Raw genomic sequence first — 19,438 nt, 5'->3', positions numbered from 1 at the left:
AATCTGTTGAATAAACATAACAGATTGAGTCCCAGTGCAGTAATCCCCTTATATTACTAATTCAAGGGAGACAATCCAATCGTCCAACAGACAAGTGCTCAAACATTACAGAAACATTATTGTGATGACAGTATTGCCTACTGTAAAACAGAAATTTGACAAAAATAAAAATCTTATAACCTTTAAAACAAAAACTCCTTCAAAGTAATATCCTCAAATCACTCACAAATAAATAGATCAAAACCAAAGCTTCAAACTGCTTCAAAGCAAAACATTAACTAAGTAATTCTTTTAAAACTGACATCTTTTGAAACTAAAAACATACCCAGAATTCGCCTTAAATGCCCCAGTACCCCAGCAAGATTAACTTGCATACTAATTTACTAAAGCCACATACTGATGAACAATTATAAAGGATTACCAATCAGGCACAAGCTCCGTAGAACCCTGTCAAACCGGTTCAGTGCTGCTAAGAATAGGTCAGTGACCAGAATGTCGTCAACAGATGACCGATGTTTGTCTAAAGACATTCACCTGCTGCATTGAGTGGCAATACCCTTAGAATTACAAGCGGGGAAGCTAATGTAAAACATTTCTAGTGTTCAAAAGAAACATGACGCGACCTCCTAGTCACCCATCTTTGTACCCGTAGACCCTGTAAATCAAATTACCAGCTGGTAGCAAATCATATCTTTCCAACATTTTCTGTGCCACCAGGGAAATTCTTTACTAATTCAGAAATTATTGTGCTATTCTTGACACTGAATACAATATTTGTCAGCTAGTGCTGCTTTGAACATGATACTTGCAGATGACAGCCTGCTGTAAAATATGCAGCAAAAGCACACAACGTTAACAAACAAATTAGTTTCAACAAATGCATGCAAGATTGCACAAAAACCTTTTAAATCTATTTGAAACAAATTATCAATGTTTTTTAAGTAATATTTGATGCATATCCATGACTAGTATTTGTTTTTTCCTCAAGTGTTTGCTCTGAAGTAATTTTGTGTGTTAAGTATATTATGTCTAAGAATTGGTTAGTAAATATTGGAACTGGTTGGTCCCAGACTGTGTTTTGCCAAATCTGTATATCCCTAAGAATTGTTGCAAATCAGACATTGTTTCTCAGGAGGTAAATATATGAACCTTGTTTTGGGAAAACTGGGCTTAATGCATGTGCGTTAAGTGTCGTTCCAGATTAGCCTGCACGGTCATTACAGGCCTAAACTGGATCTTAGCTAAGAAAGGACTTCTTTTAAACAACAAATACCATAAAGGCGAAAAGAGTCTGTACTTGTTAGCCCTTGCGGGCTGCACAGGCTAATCTTGGACGACACTTGTACATGCCTTAAGCCCTTATTTCCCCTGAGCGAGACTTAATGGTATTGTATGCCGCCAGACAACTTCAGAATAAGAAGTTTTGATTGTACTGAGTTGTGGAAATGTCTAGCCTTATGTTGATTTACTTGGATTTAATTTTCACAATTATGAAACAGTCACCACATGCTGCTGTGATTTATTAAAACATCACCTTGTTTCATAATATTACTGAAGTAGTAACCACAACAGAAATAGAAACCACTAAATAAATGGAAACCACAACCGAAATAGAAACATACTGTAGCTGTTTTGTATATTGTGCTATTTTGACAACAAGACAAATTACTTGGAAATGTTTTTTTCTGCTATTGACTCAAATAACAGTATTTTAATGAAATTATATATTTTCTTGTATATATCACCATAGCAACATATCAGATTGTTACATAACATTAATATCAGCACAATATTTAATATTATACTCTGACAGCATATGTCATCCTTATTAAAAAAAGATACTTAAAAAAAAAATAATAATAATGCTATATTTGTAAGATTTCATTCAACATGTTCAGCTTTATTCTCACAGTACTTTACCCTTAAACCCAATATGTAAGGCAATATCCAGACACTTTATTTGAATTATACCAGGTTATATTAACTTTTTCATTGAAGTATCAACTGAACGTTTGTTTCAAATTTATTTGCTGTTAAAGAAGTACTGTTTTAGCTAACAATCTCATGAAGCTTTTGTGATTGCCTTTTGTCCAAATGTGGTAGATTGTCCTTCGTTGTCATTATTTAGCCATGTTAAAATTTAACACAAGAGAGAATACTTGTATTACACAATCTTCTTGAATTTTGGTGAGAACATTCCTTCCCAATTATGGCTTGGCTAAATTCAAATCTGAGTCAAGCAGGCCAAAAACAAGGTCACAGGCTTAAGTTAAAGGAAAAGCTTGTGAACACAGTATATACCACAAAACTGTGCTTGAAGGTACACTTCATTCACCTGTTTGGTCAACATTATTATCTTTGCTTAGTGACTGACAATTCATTTGATAAGGTGTCTGTGTTTTTGAGACTTTGAGTAGAACTCTTATAATAGGTGATTGAATGAAAATAGGTTATGGCATATTTCTATAGAAGTGTATGTATTCTCATTAAAGGGACTGTCAACCACAACCATGTAATATACCAGACGTGATATTTTAATCAATATAAACTAATAATTGTAAAAAAATACGATATTTTACAACTTTTCTTTTCTTCGTCGTCGTGGTTGCCAGTCCCTTTAACACTTCTCTTCATACAAAATTGTAATTGAATATTTTTATGTCGGACTATGTCTTAGTAATGTGTTAACTCACAGTCTATTGTAATTGAATTTAACCATATAAAACTGCTGCAGGGAAATGTTTGACCTGTTAAAACCTCCTAGTTATTGTCTCAACTGCTAACAAACCTACTTTTTCATAGTTTTCTGCATGCAAGTTTCCTTGTTTTCTCAAAGTTTTTCTCAAATTTATTGCTAGAAACCACAACAATCTTATTGCTTATAGTTTTTTAATTAATTAATTAACCCTTTCAGTGCTGGAACCAAATTTTGAAGGCCTTTGCAAACAGTTTGGATACAGAACGTGGCGTCTCATCAGGATCCAGACTGTTTGCTATTCTGATAGTATTCTTTGAAAAAAAATCGAAGAAAATGCTAATTTTAGAAATTCAGCAGACGACATTTTAGCAGAAGACAAATTTCCCAGCATTCAAAGGGTTAATGTACACATGATAAATGTATTACAAAAACAAAACAACAAAACATGTTTGATGTAAACTACAACACCTTACATTCTGAAGATAAACAGTTTGGCAAAAATAGAGATACCACCAGAATATAGGTGCCTACTTTACTCTACAAAGTTCAATGCATTCATAATTATATTTCTCATATTTATTATAATATCCCTTGGGGTCGTGCTTGAAAGCTAGGAAACTGTTATGATACGATGTAGGACAGAGATCTTATCTGTCGATGATAGCTAAGGTCACGATATAATAACTTGTCTCAAATGATATGGAAAATATGTTTTATGCAATGAACATGGAAGCTATTTGTAAATTATTGATCTAAATGAACTTTTTGTATTCAGTTTTAGTTTTGGTTCAGCCATCAGCTTTATGTTCTAGGTTGTTTCTGATCCCAATATATATTTTTTTAATTAGAGCCCATTTGATCAGACACTATTCATCAAGTATATTTGTGTTTAGTTAGAAAATAATAAAGCAGTCATTTTTCATTTAAATCATTATAGAAGTAAGAGAGAAAATATATTTTAGCTACTCTTATATTTGTCAGTTTGAAGGTTGGTTGGTCGTTCATTTCACATTAAAAGTCACAAGTTTGTGAAACAAACTGCTATAATATTTTTCACGTAATAAGTTTAAAATTAATAAGTACTCACCATGATGTGTACCTGTTGTTCTATTTATAGATTGTGCTGTACCAACCATATGGGAAATCCGTGGACTGGTGGGCTTATGGAGTTCTCTTGTATGAAATGCTTGCAGGACAGGTAACTAGCAAATGTAATTTAATGTTGACCTGAGTTGTGCCCCCTCCTGTATGCATATTAAACCAGGATTTCGATAAAGTTGACAATCCTGGTTGTTAGATAGATGTAGGCGGTTGGGTGATAGGTTGTGCATCATCATAAAGGTGGTTTCCAATCAGTTACCTTAGTTTGCATTGACCAATCTTGATGAAACTCCGCATATAGCCAGCTGAAATGGAGTCTTAATTTAGATTGGGAGTGTATTTTGGGCTACAGTAATTACTCATACACGTGTTTGAAAATTAAGAGACTTTCACAAATATTGCATTGACGTTCTTATACGTGCATGTAATTATACTCCCATTACCATTGGTAATGGGGGCTATATAGGAATCACTTTGTCTGTCTGTCTGTCTGTCCCGAAATTTCATCCGATGTTCACCCAACTTGTTCACAAGTTGTATCTAGATGATGTCTAGGTCAAGTTTGAATATGGGTCATGCCGGGTTAAAAACTAGGTCACTGGGTCACATATTGTGGTTTAAACCAAAAGTTTGTCTTGACCATAACTATGTCATTTATCGTTAGATTTTAAAATGATTTATTTGTTCACCATCATGGGACTGTGTGTTGTGTGAAATCTCAAAGGTGAAGGTCACACTTGGAGTTCAAAGGTCAAATGCTTGTCCGGGCCATAACTTTGCCATTTATTGTGAGATTTAAAAATCATTTGTCACGTTTGTTCACCATCATTGGACGGTGTGTCGCGGTAAAGAATTGCGCCAATATCTCCAAGGTCAAGGTCACACTTTGAATTCAAAGGTCAAAAATGGCCATAAATGAGCTTGTCTGGGCCATAACTATGTTGTTCATTTTGAAATTAAAAAATCATTTGGCACATATGTTCACCATCATCGGACGGTGTCGCGTGAAAGAATTACGTCAATATCTCCAAGGTCAATGTCACACTTTTAGTTCAAAGGTCAAAAATGGCCATAAATGAGCTTGTCAGGGACATTATACTGTGTCATTCATAGTGAGATTTTAAAATCATTTGGCACATTTGTTCAACATCATTGGACTGTGTATAGCGCAAAAGAATAACGTCGCTATCTCCAAGGTCAAGGTCACACTTTGAGTTCAAAGGTAAAAAATGACCATAAATGAGCTTGTCCGGGCAATATTTATGTCGTTTATTGTGAGATTTTAAAGTCATTCGGCTCTTTTGTTCACCATCATTGGACGGTGAGTCACACGAAAGAATTACGTCGATATCTCCAAGGTCAAGGTCACACTTTTAGTTTAAAGGTCAAACATGGCAATACATGATCTTGTCCAGGCCATAACTATGTCATTCATTATGAGATTAATTTTGTCCAAAGTCATTGGACGGCGTGTCATGTGAAAGAATTCAAGAGTTCAAAGGTCAAAATGGCAATAAATGATAATGGCATAATAATTCTTAAAAGTCTCCATAAATTAGATTCTCTTGTTTTGTGAAGACAGCATGCAAAATAGTCTGTGTCAATGTGGCATTTAGAGGTATAAGTCACGTCTGTGACAAAGCTCTAGTTTGTATAATGTCAATGGTTTTAATAAATATAAGCATGTGCTTGTAAAATACCATGCCTGTTAGTATATATTCCAAATATATATGCATCATATTCTCTGTTTGAGATGTTCTCCATGTTAGATATTCTTCGAGTGAGATGTTTTCCATGTAAAATATTCCCTTTGGGAGATTTTTTCCATGTGGGATGTTCTACATGTGAAATGTTCTCCATGTGCAATATTCACCTTCTAAGATGTTCTTTGTGTATATTTCAGCCCCCATTTGACGGTGAGGATGAGGAAGAGCTGTTCACGTCCATCACAGACCACAACGTCTCGTATCCTAAATCTATGTCAAGGGAGGCAGTTGCCATCTGTAAAGGGGTGAGCAACTGAACGTGGGTTTGTCTGGGCCTACTTACTTTAAATGGGTAAAGTGTCATCCCAAATTAGCCTGTGCAGTCTGCACACGCTAATCAGGAACAACACTTTCCACTGTAGATAATAGATAATGGCTACATGCAACCAGCATAAAACAAGAACAGCCTGCGATTTATATAGGGTTTATGCTGTTTGCTGCTCATCAGTATATGATAAGCTTCGAAATAAAGCCCTTAACATTTCAATCTAGGAAGAAAGGTTTTAGATTTAATTTGATTTTGTAAGGGACTACAACACTTCCAAAAAATCTGTATCTGAGTGGTCAAGGGTTGAGATGTGTTGACAGGAATGGACAAAGGGAAGCGGGGATTCAAGTTTGTTACAAAGCTCTAGTTAAGGATAATTACATATTGTTTGCAATTAATGTAATTGTTTCACACTTTTAGCTCATAACAAGACTTTATTGTGACCTAAGTTCAACTTTTAAAATTAAATTTAACTGGAGGACTTTGAAAAGGCAATATTTTCAATAGCATAGTGATATTTTCATATTCAACTATTGTTTGTTACTAGTGTACATAAGTGTTGATTGAACAAAAAATAAAGTTTAAGAGCAGAAATATTCATTAAAAAAAGCCTTTTGCTGATGATTATTGTATGTAGGAAAATAGTTGTTTATTATTTTTATAACTTTTTATGCTCCCCCAAAATATTTTTGGGGGAGCATATAGTTGCCACTTCGTCTGTCCGTCCATCCTTCCGTCCTTCCATCCATGTGTCCTTCCGTGTGTCCGTCCGTGCACAATTTTTGTCCGGGCTATTTCTCAGCAACTAATGACCGGAATTCAATGAAACTTTATGGGAAGCTTCACTACCAAGAGGAGATGTGCATACTATCAGCGGGTTCTGGTCGGATGATTTTTCACAGAGTTATGGCCCTTTGAAATTTTCCATTAACTGTACATATAGTGCAATTCTTGTCCGGGCTATTTCTCAGCAACTAATGACCTGAATTCAATAAAACTTTATGGAAAACTTCACTACCAAGAGGAGATGTGCATATTATCAGCGGGTTCTGGTCAGATGATTTTTCACAGAGTTATGGCCCTTTGAAATTTTCCATTAACTGAACATATAGTGCAATTCTTGTCCGGGCTATTTCTCAGCAACTAATGATCGGAATTCAATGAAACTTTATGGGAAGCTTCACTACCAAGAGGAAATGTGCATATTATCAGCGGGTTCTGGTCGGATGATTTTACACAGAGTTATGGCCCTTTGAAATTTTATATAAAAAATTCTTGTCCCCCCAACTACGGTGCCCTCAAGACGTTTCCTTTTATCTGAATATATAGTGAAAGATTGTGACAAAAAAAAACTTTGGGGAGCATTACCCGTCTCTGACGGTTTCTTATTTGTTTAATGGAGACTATTTTAGACCTACTTTGTAGTTGGTTTGTGATAATGTCTCTTGAATTGTTGTCTAAACTTAATATCCAGGAAGAAATATGTATATGAATTTATTTAATTGCAACACTTAAAAAATACACTGGGCAGGTAAACAAATGGCTCAGAAGGAAAGAATAAAGTTCAGTGAGGAGAACATTTTGAATGATGTATTCAAAACCTTTCTGTACCCAATGTAACGTAGTTGGTATTTATAAATTAATAATTGTAGAAAATTATTAATAAATCTTTTATCACAACAACCATAATTTCATAAATAGGATTCTTGAATTTTGGAGATTATTTATAGATGTTTTATTATAAAGAATTAAATATTATAGATGTTTAATTATAGAGAAAATAATGGTTTAAATACAATTATAGAATCTTAATTTAAATATTTATCAAATCATAAGAGAAAGTAATTAAGTTTACATTAAAATGTACCACGGTTATCAAGGTGCAAATCAAAATGTGACTGCCTAAAGGTGTATACTTAAAGATGTCAAACAAGATTAGTTATGAAACACAGTCTGAATATACTTATCTTGAAAAGCCATCAAAAATATTCGTTGACATATGTTCAATTAAGATAATTTCTGTCTAGCACCTGCCGACCGCTTCATTAAATCCGAACATAAGAGAGTCGGTCAACCGGCATATTTATCATGGCCAATCAGAAAATGTATACAGCCTGTTTGGTCAGTTTTGATTTTTTCTAAAAAGAAAGTCTAAGTTTGACAATCGAGTAGAGCAGTCATGTTTTCATGGCGTTGCAGCCATATTGGCTGGCGCACTGTAAAATTGTATTTCACGAACATAAGCGTTGTATTTGAAAATATTCAACAGAAATAAATCGCGATGAAAAGAGAAATGAACTTTGTTCGTAACTGTGTGTTCTCCACGAACACAAGCTTGTTATGTTGAAAACTCAGAAAGAATGTAAGCCTGGTTGGTGTACTTGACAGGCGAGGCTTCCTCTTGGTTCTCTGGCTCTCCCTTCCCGCTCAACACCAAAGATAAAATGTCTGTCAGTAAAAAAAACAAAGGGCTGGAAATTGCGCTACAATTAAAAAATTTGTCCCAACTTTTGTAGTCAACTAACTTATTAAATAAGTGGAACGCACTGAGAGTCTTCACATCATGTAGCCGTAGGCGCGGAAAGACCTCATAAACTTCAAAATACACACCATTCAGGAAAATAGTTTATCAAGGAATTTTAGACTTTCTTATTAAAGTGAGACAATTCAGAACTGCATTGTAGTTGGTTCCCCTACAGGTTATCTCTCTTGAATTGTTGTAAAACTTTAACATCCAGAAAGAAATACGTATTGATTTCATTCTAACCCTTACAAAATACACAAGGCAGGTAAACACAAGGCTGTTGAGAAAAAAAATCAATAAGGAGAAAAATTATAATCCATTTCTGTTATGGACGAGGTGAATTACATGTTGTTGTTTTCATAGAAATTATAAACTTGTTTTTCTCTTGCTTTTGTTCTTGCTCAATCTGAACATGCTTGACAAACACACGTTTTGAATGGGTGTGTGCTTGTTTAAATAAAAATAACTTAATTTGTGCCTCATGCTTGGCTTAATGCATGTGTGTAAAATGTCCTCTCAGATTAGCCTGTGCAGTCCTGAAAGGCTTAACAGGGATGACCCTTTCTGCCTTAACTGGATTTTTTGTTAAGAAGAGACTGTCTATGTACACAAAGCAAAAAGTGTTATCCCTGATTAGCCTGTGCAGACTGCACATGCTAATATGGGACAATTGTTTATGCACATGCATTAAGCCCAGATTTCCGATTGCAGGGCGAGTTATTTGCAAATCTACGTTGATCTGTAAGTCTGTTTTGTTTGTTAACAGTTACTTACTAAGAATCCTGCCAAGAGACTTGGCTGTGGGCCAACTGGAGAAAGGGACTTCAAAGACCACGCATTCTTCAAACGTATTTTGTGGGACAAGATCGAAAACCGGGAAGTGCAGCCACCATATAAACCGAAAATCGTGAGTTCAGTTTATGTTGCGGTACTTGTATCATTTGTAGATATTGACATATACACCACTTATGCTTCTATTATTGTAATTTTTCATTTTGGAAAAGTGTCTTCAGCGTCAATGTTTTTATTGTAAGCTTTCTGAGCAGTAAGGGGTACGTCTTGAGAAAATGGGTCTTATGCCTTATGGGGCCAACGTAGCTTCAGACCTGCCAGCACATTGCCCCATCTGGCCATTAGCTACCTGGTTCGTTGAAAAGGCGCCCTTTTGTGGTTAATGAAATAGTTGCTTCTGATTGTGCAGGCTGGGCTGGAACAAAGCTGGCCTGCATAAAGCATAAGACCCATTTTGGCTCAATGCAGCTCAAATGTCAATCAGAAAATATTCTTCAAGTAAGTTCAGTGTTTAATAATGATAGCAAAAAAGACATTCATTTTATACAAATGTTTTGCTTTACATTCATTATAAAATTCAATGCAGTAATTTACTTAGAGACATAAAGTTAATGGGTGATCAACAATTGGGTGATCAATAACAGTCTGATACGCATAAGTATGACACGTAAAATGAAACATGTACTAAGAAATAATTTATCAATCTTGCACCTGATATACATTTCACATAATGTAGACAAAGTCATTTTAATCAATTATTTATAAATATAATTAAAGATACTTGGCATCAGCATTTTAAACATCACTAATAAATACAAATTATATCCTGTTTTGTGAAGAAAAGTAATATTCATACAAATAAATTAGTAGATAAAAATGTGCAAGAACAAAAGCAGCCAACAAATGTCAAAGCTTGAATCCTTCTTCCTTGTTGCCCATCATCAGTACTGGCCCTTACCTGTCTCTGACTGGCCCTTACCTGTCTCTGACTGGCCCTTACCTGTCTCTGACTGGCCCTTACCTGTCTCTGACTGGCCCTTACCTGTCTCTGACTGGCCCTTACCTGTCTCTGACTGGCCCTTACCTGTCTCTGACTGGCCCTTACCTGTCTCTGACTGGCCCTTACCTGTCTCTGACTGGCCCTTACCTGTCTCTGACTGGCCCTTACCTGTCTCTGACTGTCCCTTGGATGCCAGGGGGGATGATTTTATAAGACTGCATTGACTTGGGCTTTGTGATGTAATATTGGGTTTAATAATTGCTGTTTTGCTGATGTGCCTGTAAGATTCACAGATACTGCTGCAAGATGGTTAAAATCACAACAAGACTTGAACATAAATGGATAGTTGGTCCACAACATGTCACAAAATACACTAATGTCACAACTTCATTTAAGATAGACTCCTTGTCAAAAGAACTGCTGCTGCTTTGTTTGTGAAAAAAAATTCTTAGACTACAATACTGTATAATAGATCAAGTGAAGTTGATAGTACCATGAAATATGTTACATGCATAATTATATACCAGTACTTATGCAAACATTTTCTATACGCAAAAATTAAAGTTAAAAAAATATCATTATTATTCACAATTCAAGCTCTTTGATTCTATTTAAAGAATATGACACCTGGACCCCTGTTTTATCATGGAGAAGCGTAAAAACAATTAATGAATTAAGCCCACTGAACAAGTAATTGTTTGATGTTAATGGCCTTGAGAGTCAAAGATTCAGTATCTCCTGGCAGCACATGCTGTTATCTACTGAACATTATCTTAATGGCTGAAATGGGCCAGCCAGACTAAGGAAATAAGTATCTCAAACAGAAAACTTTAATGAAATTAGAGCACAGAAAGTATTTATGATAGGGTTAATCTCATGACAGTCTTGGGAGACTGATGTAAATGAAGTGTAAAGTAGGTTAACTTGTCCTGGCAGATAGAAACAAACCTAACTCCAATCCTTTGTTCCCAAAACCAGATGTAACCAGCCCTCGTATAATTATCGGTCAATGTTTTTATCTGAATTTTGTTTTTTGATGACTTGCATGAAGAAAGTTCCTTTGTACTTGATATATCAATTGCTTTTTGAACAAAATTCAAACTTAGCAATTTTTTAAGTGTCCTTTACTTCGATCCCCAATTCGACATCATATCAAAGTGCAAGTAAATTGTCATTAAAATTACTGAAGGCGGACAAGAATAAATGAACACCACAAAATGTAAACCAGATCCATGATATGAAATGTTAATAATAAATCTATAGGTACATTTTAGTATTCATTTAAACTTTTTAGCTCCACTGGCCAGAGGCCAGCGGGGCTTATGTCATGGTCCTGTGTCCGTCGTGCGTGCGTGCCTCCGTGCGGTAACTTTTTCTTTAAACATCTTCTTCTCCTAAAGTACTGGTCCAATTCTGGTGAAATTTCTCAGGAATGTTCCTTGGGTGAACCTCTATCAAATTTGTTCAAATTATGCCCCTGGGGTCAAATTTGACCCCGTCTCGGGGTCACAAAATTGAAAATTTGCTTATATAAGGCCTATTTTGTAAAAATCTTCTCGTCCATAACCATTGGGCCTTGGGTTATCAAATTGGGTATGTAGAGACATCTAATAGTCCTCTACCAAATTTCTTCAAATTATGCCCCTGGGTCACAAAATTGAACAAATGCTTATATAAAGCCTATTTTGTGCAAACTTTAAAAATCTTCTTGTCCATAACTGTAGGGCCTAGGGCTACCAAATTCGGTATGTAGTGACATCTAATAGTTCTCTACTTAGTTTGTTCAAATTATGCCCCTGGGGTTAAATTTGACCCTGCCCCGGGGGTCACAAAAATGAACATATGCTTAATATATCCGCAGCCCGCGAAATCTCTCCGCATTTTACACTGGTAGATTCTGCCTAAGCATTTTTAAAACGAGCAATATAATTGGCTGTCGTTTCCCAATCTTCCAATTAAAATCGGTTCCATAAAATGTGTTTGGTATTTCGTATGCAAATGGCGCCGTTGTGAAGCGAAAATTAAGATTATTGAAATGACAAATATCAATCGAATTAACCACTGACATCATATAGTTTGATAGGAATAATGAAATGTGTTTGTCAACGAAAAAGACTACGTTTTAGATACAAGAAACACATATTTTGTTTAGAAATGTGCACAGTGAATTTGTGTCACGGAAACCAGTGTTTCTGTTTGCAAATTGGGAGTTCAGTCTACTCGGGAAGTAAAACAATTTAGAAGAGGATCTTTCGAACATTGAAATAGACAAACATGATTTGATTTATATGATAGTGGATCTGTGTATAATCAGATTCATATGCATATTCTGCTTTATTATGTTTGTCACGCTGTTCAGTTAATTGAAATAGCATTGAACTAAAGAAGTGAAATGCAAGATATTGAAAGGTAAACAAATTATATATATTAATTTAACTCAGTTTAATACATCATTAACACAAGAAGAACACTCAAGTGTGTTTGTTTATATTTAGTCCATTAACCTTGTTTGTATATAACATTTTATTAAAAAAATTGTATTGTTTTGTTTGTTTTCACCAAATGGTTAGTATTATTCTTTAATTTTAACATTCTCAAAATTCTTGTTTTATTATAGGCCCAATTTATCAACAAAAAATTGAATGACATCATTTTATGATTTATAAATAGATTGCAAAAAATATTTGTTCAAGATAAACTTAACAACAAATTGTTACATTGAAATCAAATGATTTTAATATTCAGTAGCAAAAAAGTAAGGAGAATCCAACTTAAAAAAGATGTATCTATTAAAAGTATATTCTACTAATGCTTTGAACAATCCCCTTGTTTATAACATGACTGCCGCTATGTCTATTACTAGCAACCTATCAGAGAATAGGTCAGATACCTTATTTCAATATATGGCAATCCTAGTATTTTTCAAAAACAAACATGACAGGTAACCAATGTCAGAGGGAAAAAGTAAAGGAAAGTTAGGTCAAGCTAATTGTTTGTCATGATATCTCTTTAAACTCTTTAAACGCCATATGCAAGTAGTGTTGCCATGATCGCAACATCTTGATGAATTATAATTCAATTTTTTGTCTCATAAACATTAACTTTGTTTAACAAACAACCTCTACAAAGTTATCATTCCTACTGCCTTTCGGCACCTCATGAACCTGAAACACTCGTAACTTTATGTTTCCTCAGGCAAATATCTTCTTTGTACAATAAACAATTTCTTCACCACGTTAACAATCCTGCTACACTCACTAATGCCTCAAGAATGAAGTAAAGTTCAGGTGATCTACGTCATAAGGTATTTTGCATATGTCATGAACTATATAAGTAACAGAAACTTTGAAACCTACAGACACTTTTTGGAATTTTGGAAAAAGATTCATGATTGAATGAAGGAACTTTCATTAATCTTGTAGAACATGCGTACATATAGATTTGATCTTCAGCATCTAAAAATATATGAAATAGAAAGAACGACAATATTTTTTGGCGAGATAAATGTACCTACGTTATAAGCAAATGACCTGTGCGACGATTCGCGGACTTTTTAGTTAGTTAACACTGTAGTTATGTTTTCCATATATACAAAATGCTCACCCTTCCAACTTTAAGTGCTCAGTGGGACGAGGGATAGAAAGAGAAAGTCACATGCTTGAGTTCATTTCAACCCATGCGCATTGCACGCTTTTTTCGCATAAAAAACAGTGGAGCGATACAGGACCACCATGGCCCTCTTGTTAATTAATTATATGGTCTCAGACCACACAGTCAAGTATGCTATCTTTGGTAAGTCCTTAGGCAAAAACAACTCCAAGAGTGCATTAAAAAGAAATAGTATTGAAAATTAAGAAAAAGGTGTTTTAGAAATTCAGTGATATTTTATTGAAATTACTAAGACTTTTAATGTATAAAAGCATTGAAAGGACTTTATAATTGTATTACATCATAATATATTGAAATACTGTATTGAACTCTTAAAGTGAATTATAAGTAATAATGAATCAATACTTATAAATCATTGTTATAAAATTAATATAAACATGGTTAGTAATAATAAAAGAACACATTTTGGAATTAATCATACCAGTGTAAGGAAATTAACTTGAAAGAATACTCATATATTCATCAATACAGCATGCATTGACTTGTAAAAGCTTTGACTATTTGTTGTTGTTTTGCTGTGCCCATGGGTTAGCTTTAATAAATGTTGTCTGTAACTCCATTGTTGTACATAAGAGCTTTGTTTTACCTGTTACCTTTGCGCATGACCCCACCTCAACAGGAATGCCCCTCCCCCCTTCCCGTCACCTTCTTCAGACTTGGCCAGGATTGAAGTCATATTTTTGTATCTAGCTTGTGCACAAAAACAGGATTACATGGGACATGAAACATTGTGATATACAGGGTAAAGTTGTATTCTTTTGCATCAAAAATTGCAGTAAAAAAATTCTTGCTTTAATCATAATGTTGGTACATTCTTTTAGTGGAATTGCTTAGTTGAAAAAAAACACTGGACTATCTGACATTCTTTGAAGCAATTTAAAAAAAAAGATGTTTGAATAGTTTTATATTTTAGCAAAATTAAACATATGTGTGTGCATTTTATTGAACAAATGTACAGTTTCATAGTGATTTTAAATGTGCATTTTACTAAGCAAATCATTCACAATAAACTTGAAATAAATTGCAACAAAGTAGCCTATGTTTCAAGTTAATGTATTTTCGTCCTCAATGACTATTCAGGAAATGTGATACTCTACATGTTCTTCAGTTAAGATCAAAGTAATGATTTCAAAGAATTGTACATATTTTGTCTTCCAAGAACATTACTGTGTAATGTGTTTGGAGTCTTTATTCAGTTGATATTAAAAAAGGTACAAAACATTTACTGTAAAAATTGATATAAATATATATAGTTTATTAGTAAGAGTCAATGCTGATGTAGTGAGAAACCTAATTCTTATCACAAATAACAAAGAAGCCAAAGGTTATACCAAATATATTTGCAAATGATGTGATGTTCATCTTGCTATTAATACGACAATGTCATGTTGTCCACCTTGCAATCAATATGCATATGTCCTGGTTTCCACCGTGCAATCAATATGTACATACCATGGTGTCCACCTTGCAATCGATGTGCACATGCTATGGTGTCCACCTTGCAATCAATATGGGCATGCCATGGTGTCCACCTTGCAATCAATATGGACATGTTATGGTGTCTACTGTGCAATCAATATGGACATACCATGGTGTCCACCTTGCAATCAATATGGACATACCATGGTGTCCACCTTGCAATCAATATGGACATACCATGGTGTCCACCTTGCAATCAATATCAGAGGGGGCAATCACGTGACAAACAAGATGGCGACGTCCATGCCGAGGCAGGTATTTTTCGCCGTGTAATACCCTTTATTACTTGTATTATTATTTTTTATAAAGCCCACTTTCCAGCCATATTAAAAAGAAAGTTACTGTCTTTTATTTCTAAGTAATATTCGCTCTATATCTCGACTTAACTCGGTGCAAAATTTCTTAGCAGGATGACCTAATTAGGGCTCCACTCAGAAAATTTGCACCGAGTAATGTCAAGATATAAAGCGAATTTAAATACGAAATCAACACTAATCACCTTTTTTACTGATATGGCTGGAAAGTGAGCGTCATTTAAAAAATAAACAAAAGTAATAAAGGGTATAAAGCGGCGAAAAATAACTGTCTCGGTATGGACGTCGCCATCTTGACTATCAGGTGATTACCCCCTCTGAATATGGACATACCTTGGTGTCCACCTTGCAATCAATATGGACATACCATGGTGTCCACCTTGCAATCAATATGGACATGTTATTGTGTCTACTGTGCAATCAATATAGACATACCATGATGTTCACCTTGCAATCAATATGGGCATACCATGGTGTCCACCTTGCAATCAATATGGACATGTTATGGTGTCTGCTTTACAATCAATACGAAAGTGTTATTGTGTCTGCTTTGCAATCAATACGGACATATTATGGTGTCTGCTTTGCAATCAATACGGACATGTTATGGTGTCCACCTTGCAATCAATATGCACAAGCCATGGTGTCCACCTTGCAATCAATATGCACATACCATGGTGTCCACCTTGCAATCAATATGCACATACCATGGTGTCCACCTTGCAATCAATATGCACATACCATGGTGTCTGCTTTGCAATCAATATGCACAAGACATGGTGTCCACCTTGCAATCAATTTGCACATACCATGGTGTCCACCTTGCAATCAATACAGACATGTTATGGTGTCTTATCAATATGCACATACCATGGTGTCCACCCTGCAATCAATATGCACATACCATGGTGTCCACCTTGCAATCAATATGCACATACCATGGTGTCCACCTTGCAATCAATATGCACATACCATGGTGTCCACCTTGCAATCAATACGGACATGTTATGGTGTTTGCTTTGCAATCAATACGGACATGTTATGGTGTCTGCTTTGCAATCAATACGGACATGTTATGGTGTCTGCTTTGCAATCAATACGGAAATGTTAAGGTGTCCACCTTGCAATCAATATGCACAAGCCATGGTGTCCACCTTGCCATCAATATGCACATACCATGGTGCCCACCTTGCAATCAATATGCAAGTTTCATGGTGTCAACCTTAAAATTTATATTGGCATGCCGTGGTATCCTCCTTACAATCCATTTGAAAATTTCATAGTGACCATCTTGCAATCAATTCAACTGTGTCTTCTTGAAATCAATTTAAACATGCCATGATGTCCATCTTGCATGTGACATGGACATGCCATGGTGTCTTATTTCAATTAATATTTGCAGTAATGGTGTCCACCTTGCAATCAATATGGGCATGCGATGGTGTCCACCTTGCAATCAATATGGACATGTCACGGTGTCCACCTTGTAATCAATTTATATGGACATTTCATGGTTTCAACCTTTCAATATAGACATGTCATTGTGTCTTACTTGCAGTCAATATGAACATGCCAAGGTGTCCTCCTTGCAATCAATATGCACATGCCATGGTTTCCACCTTGCAATCAATATGCACATGCTATGGTGTTTACCTTGCAATCAATATGAACATGCCATGATGTCTACCCTGCAATGAATATGTTCATGTCATCGCGTCCACCCTGCACATCAATCAATATGCACATGCTATTGTTTCTACCTTACAAGCAAATCATGTGCCCTTATGTCCACCTTGCAATTAATATGCCCATGCCATGTTGTCCAACTTGCAATCAATATGCACATACGATGGTGTCCAACTTGCAATCAATATGCACACCCCATGGTTTTTACCTTGCAATCAATATGCATATACCATGGTGTCCACCTTGTAATCAATATGCACACACCGTTGTGTCCAACTTGCGATCAATATGCACATACCATGGTGTCCAACTTGCAATCAATATGCACATACCATGGTGTCCACCTTACAATCAATATGCACATACAATGTTGTCCACCTTGCAATCAATATGCACACACCATTGTGTCCAACTTGCAATCAATATGCTTATACCATGGTGTCCACCTTGCAATCAATATGCACATGCCATGGTGTCCACCTTGCAATCAATAAAAACATACCATGTTGTCCACCTTGCAATCAATATTCACAAGCCATTGTGTCTATCTTGCAATAAATATGCTCATGCCATGGAGTCCACCGTGCAATCAATATGCACATGCCATGGTGTCCTCCTTGCAATCAATGTGCACATACGATGGTGTCCAACTTGCAATATGCACACCCCATGGTTTCCACCTTGTAATCAATATGCACATACCATGGTGTCCACCTTGCAATCAATATGCACATACCTTGGTGTCCACCTTGCAATCAATATGCACATGCCATGGTTTCCTCCTTGCAATCAATATGCACATACCATGGTTTCCACCTTGCAACCAATATGCACATACCATGGTGTCCACCTTGCAATCAATATGCAAATACCATGGTGTCCACCTTGCAATCAATATGCACATGCCATGTTTTTATGTCCCCCACTATAGTAATGGGGAACATATTGTTTTTGCCCTGTCTGTTGGTTGGTCTGTTGTTCTGTTGGTTGGTTGGTTGGTTGGTTTTACGCCAACTTTAACATTTGCAATAACGTTTGCAATATTGAAGATAGCAACTTGATATTTGGCATGCATATGTATCTCATGGAGCTGCACATTTTGAGTGGTGAAAGGTCAAGGTCATCCTTCAAGGTCAAAGGTCAAATATATGGGTCCAAAATCGCTCATTTAATGTACACTTTTGCAGTATTTCAATATTCAAGATAGCAACTTGATATTTGGCATGCATGTGTATCTCATGGAGCTGCACATTTTGAGTGGTGAAAGGTCAAGATCATCCTTCAAGGTCAGAGGTCAAAATTATGTGGACAAAATCGCTCATTTTATGAGTACTTTTGCAATATTGAAGATAGCAACTTGATATTTGGCATGCATGTGTATTTCATGGAGCTGCACATTTTGAGTGGTGAAAGGTCAAGGTCAAGGTCATCCTTCAAGGTCAGAGGTTAAATATATGTGGCCCAAGTCGCTTATTTAATGAATACTTTTGCAATATTGAAGATAGCAACTTGATATTTGGCATGCATGTGTATCTCATGGAGCTGCACATTTTGAGTGGTGAAAGGTCAAGGTCATCCTTCAAGGTCAAATATATGGGTCAAAATTGCTCATGTAATGTCACTTCTGCAATATTGAAGCTAGCAATTTTATATTTGAGATGCATGTGTATCTCATGGAGCTGCACATTTTGAGTGGTGAAGGGTCAAGATCAAGGTCATCCTTCAAGGTCAAACATCATATAGGGGGACATTGTGTTTCTCAAACACATCTTGTTCTACTTGCAATCAATATGCACGTGCCATGGTGTCCACCTTAAAATAAATATATGTTTAAGGAAAGGCTTAATGTGTCACCCTTTGAATCTTATAATTGTTGTTCATTATATGCACACCCATCTTCTGCAAATCCCTCGTAAAAACATGCACTGAAACTTGCACATTAATTTGAATTGTGTGTTGTTCTTAATTTATTAATACTGGCTGTTATGTATGTTTTCATTCTTATTTATAAAAACCTTATCATAAGTTTTAGTGCATTCCTCTCAGGGTTATTAAGTGGTACACACACGTTTAAATTCATCATTTGGTTCAAAGTTTGCAATGATTTGGTACATTGAAGTTAGCACTTTTGAAAAAAGTTT

General features: G+C 35.6%; 1 protein-coding gene across 4 annotated transcripts in view; it reads left to right on the top strand.

The window, feature by feature from the left end:
- LOC127850125 (calcium-dependent protein kinase C-like) overlaps positions 1-19,438 on the top strand; it is a 160,061-nt gene that overhangs the window by 118,572 nt on the left and 22,051 nt on the right. For all 4 annotated transcript variants that reach the window (XM_052382912.1, XM_052382911.1, XM_052382915.1 and 1 more), the window contains 3 exons: positions 3,816-3,896; positions 5,703-5,810; positions 9,124-9,264. In XM_052382912.1, coding sequence (XP_052238872.1) covers positions 3,816-3,896; positions 5,703-5,810; positions 9,124-9,264 — 330 coding nt within the window. The remainder of the gene's footprint in view (positions 1-3,815; positions 3,897-5,702; positions 5,811-9,123; positions 9,265-19,438) is intronic.

The sequence above is a fragment of the Dreissena polymorpha genome, chromosome 11 (assembly GCF_020536995.1).
Source record: "Dreissena polymorpha isolate Duluth1 chromosome 11, UMN_Dpol_1.0, whole genome shotgun sequence".
Classification (NCBI taxonomy): Eukaryota; Metazoa; Mollusca; class Bivalvia; order Myida; family Dreissenidae; genus Dreissena; species Dreissena polymorpha.
Note: the sequence above shows the minus strand (reverse complement) of the source record. Positions and strands in the feature narration are given on the sequence as shown.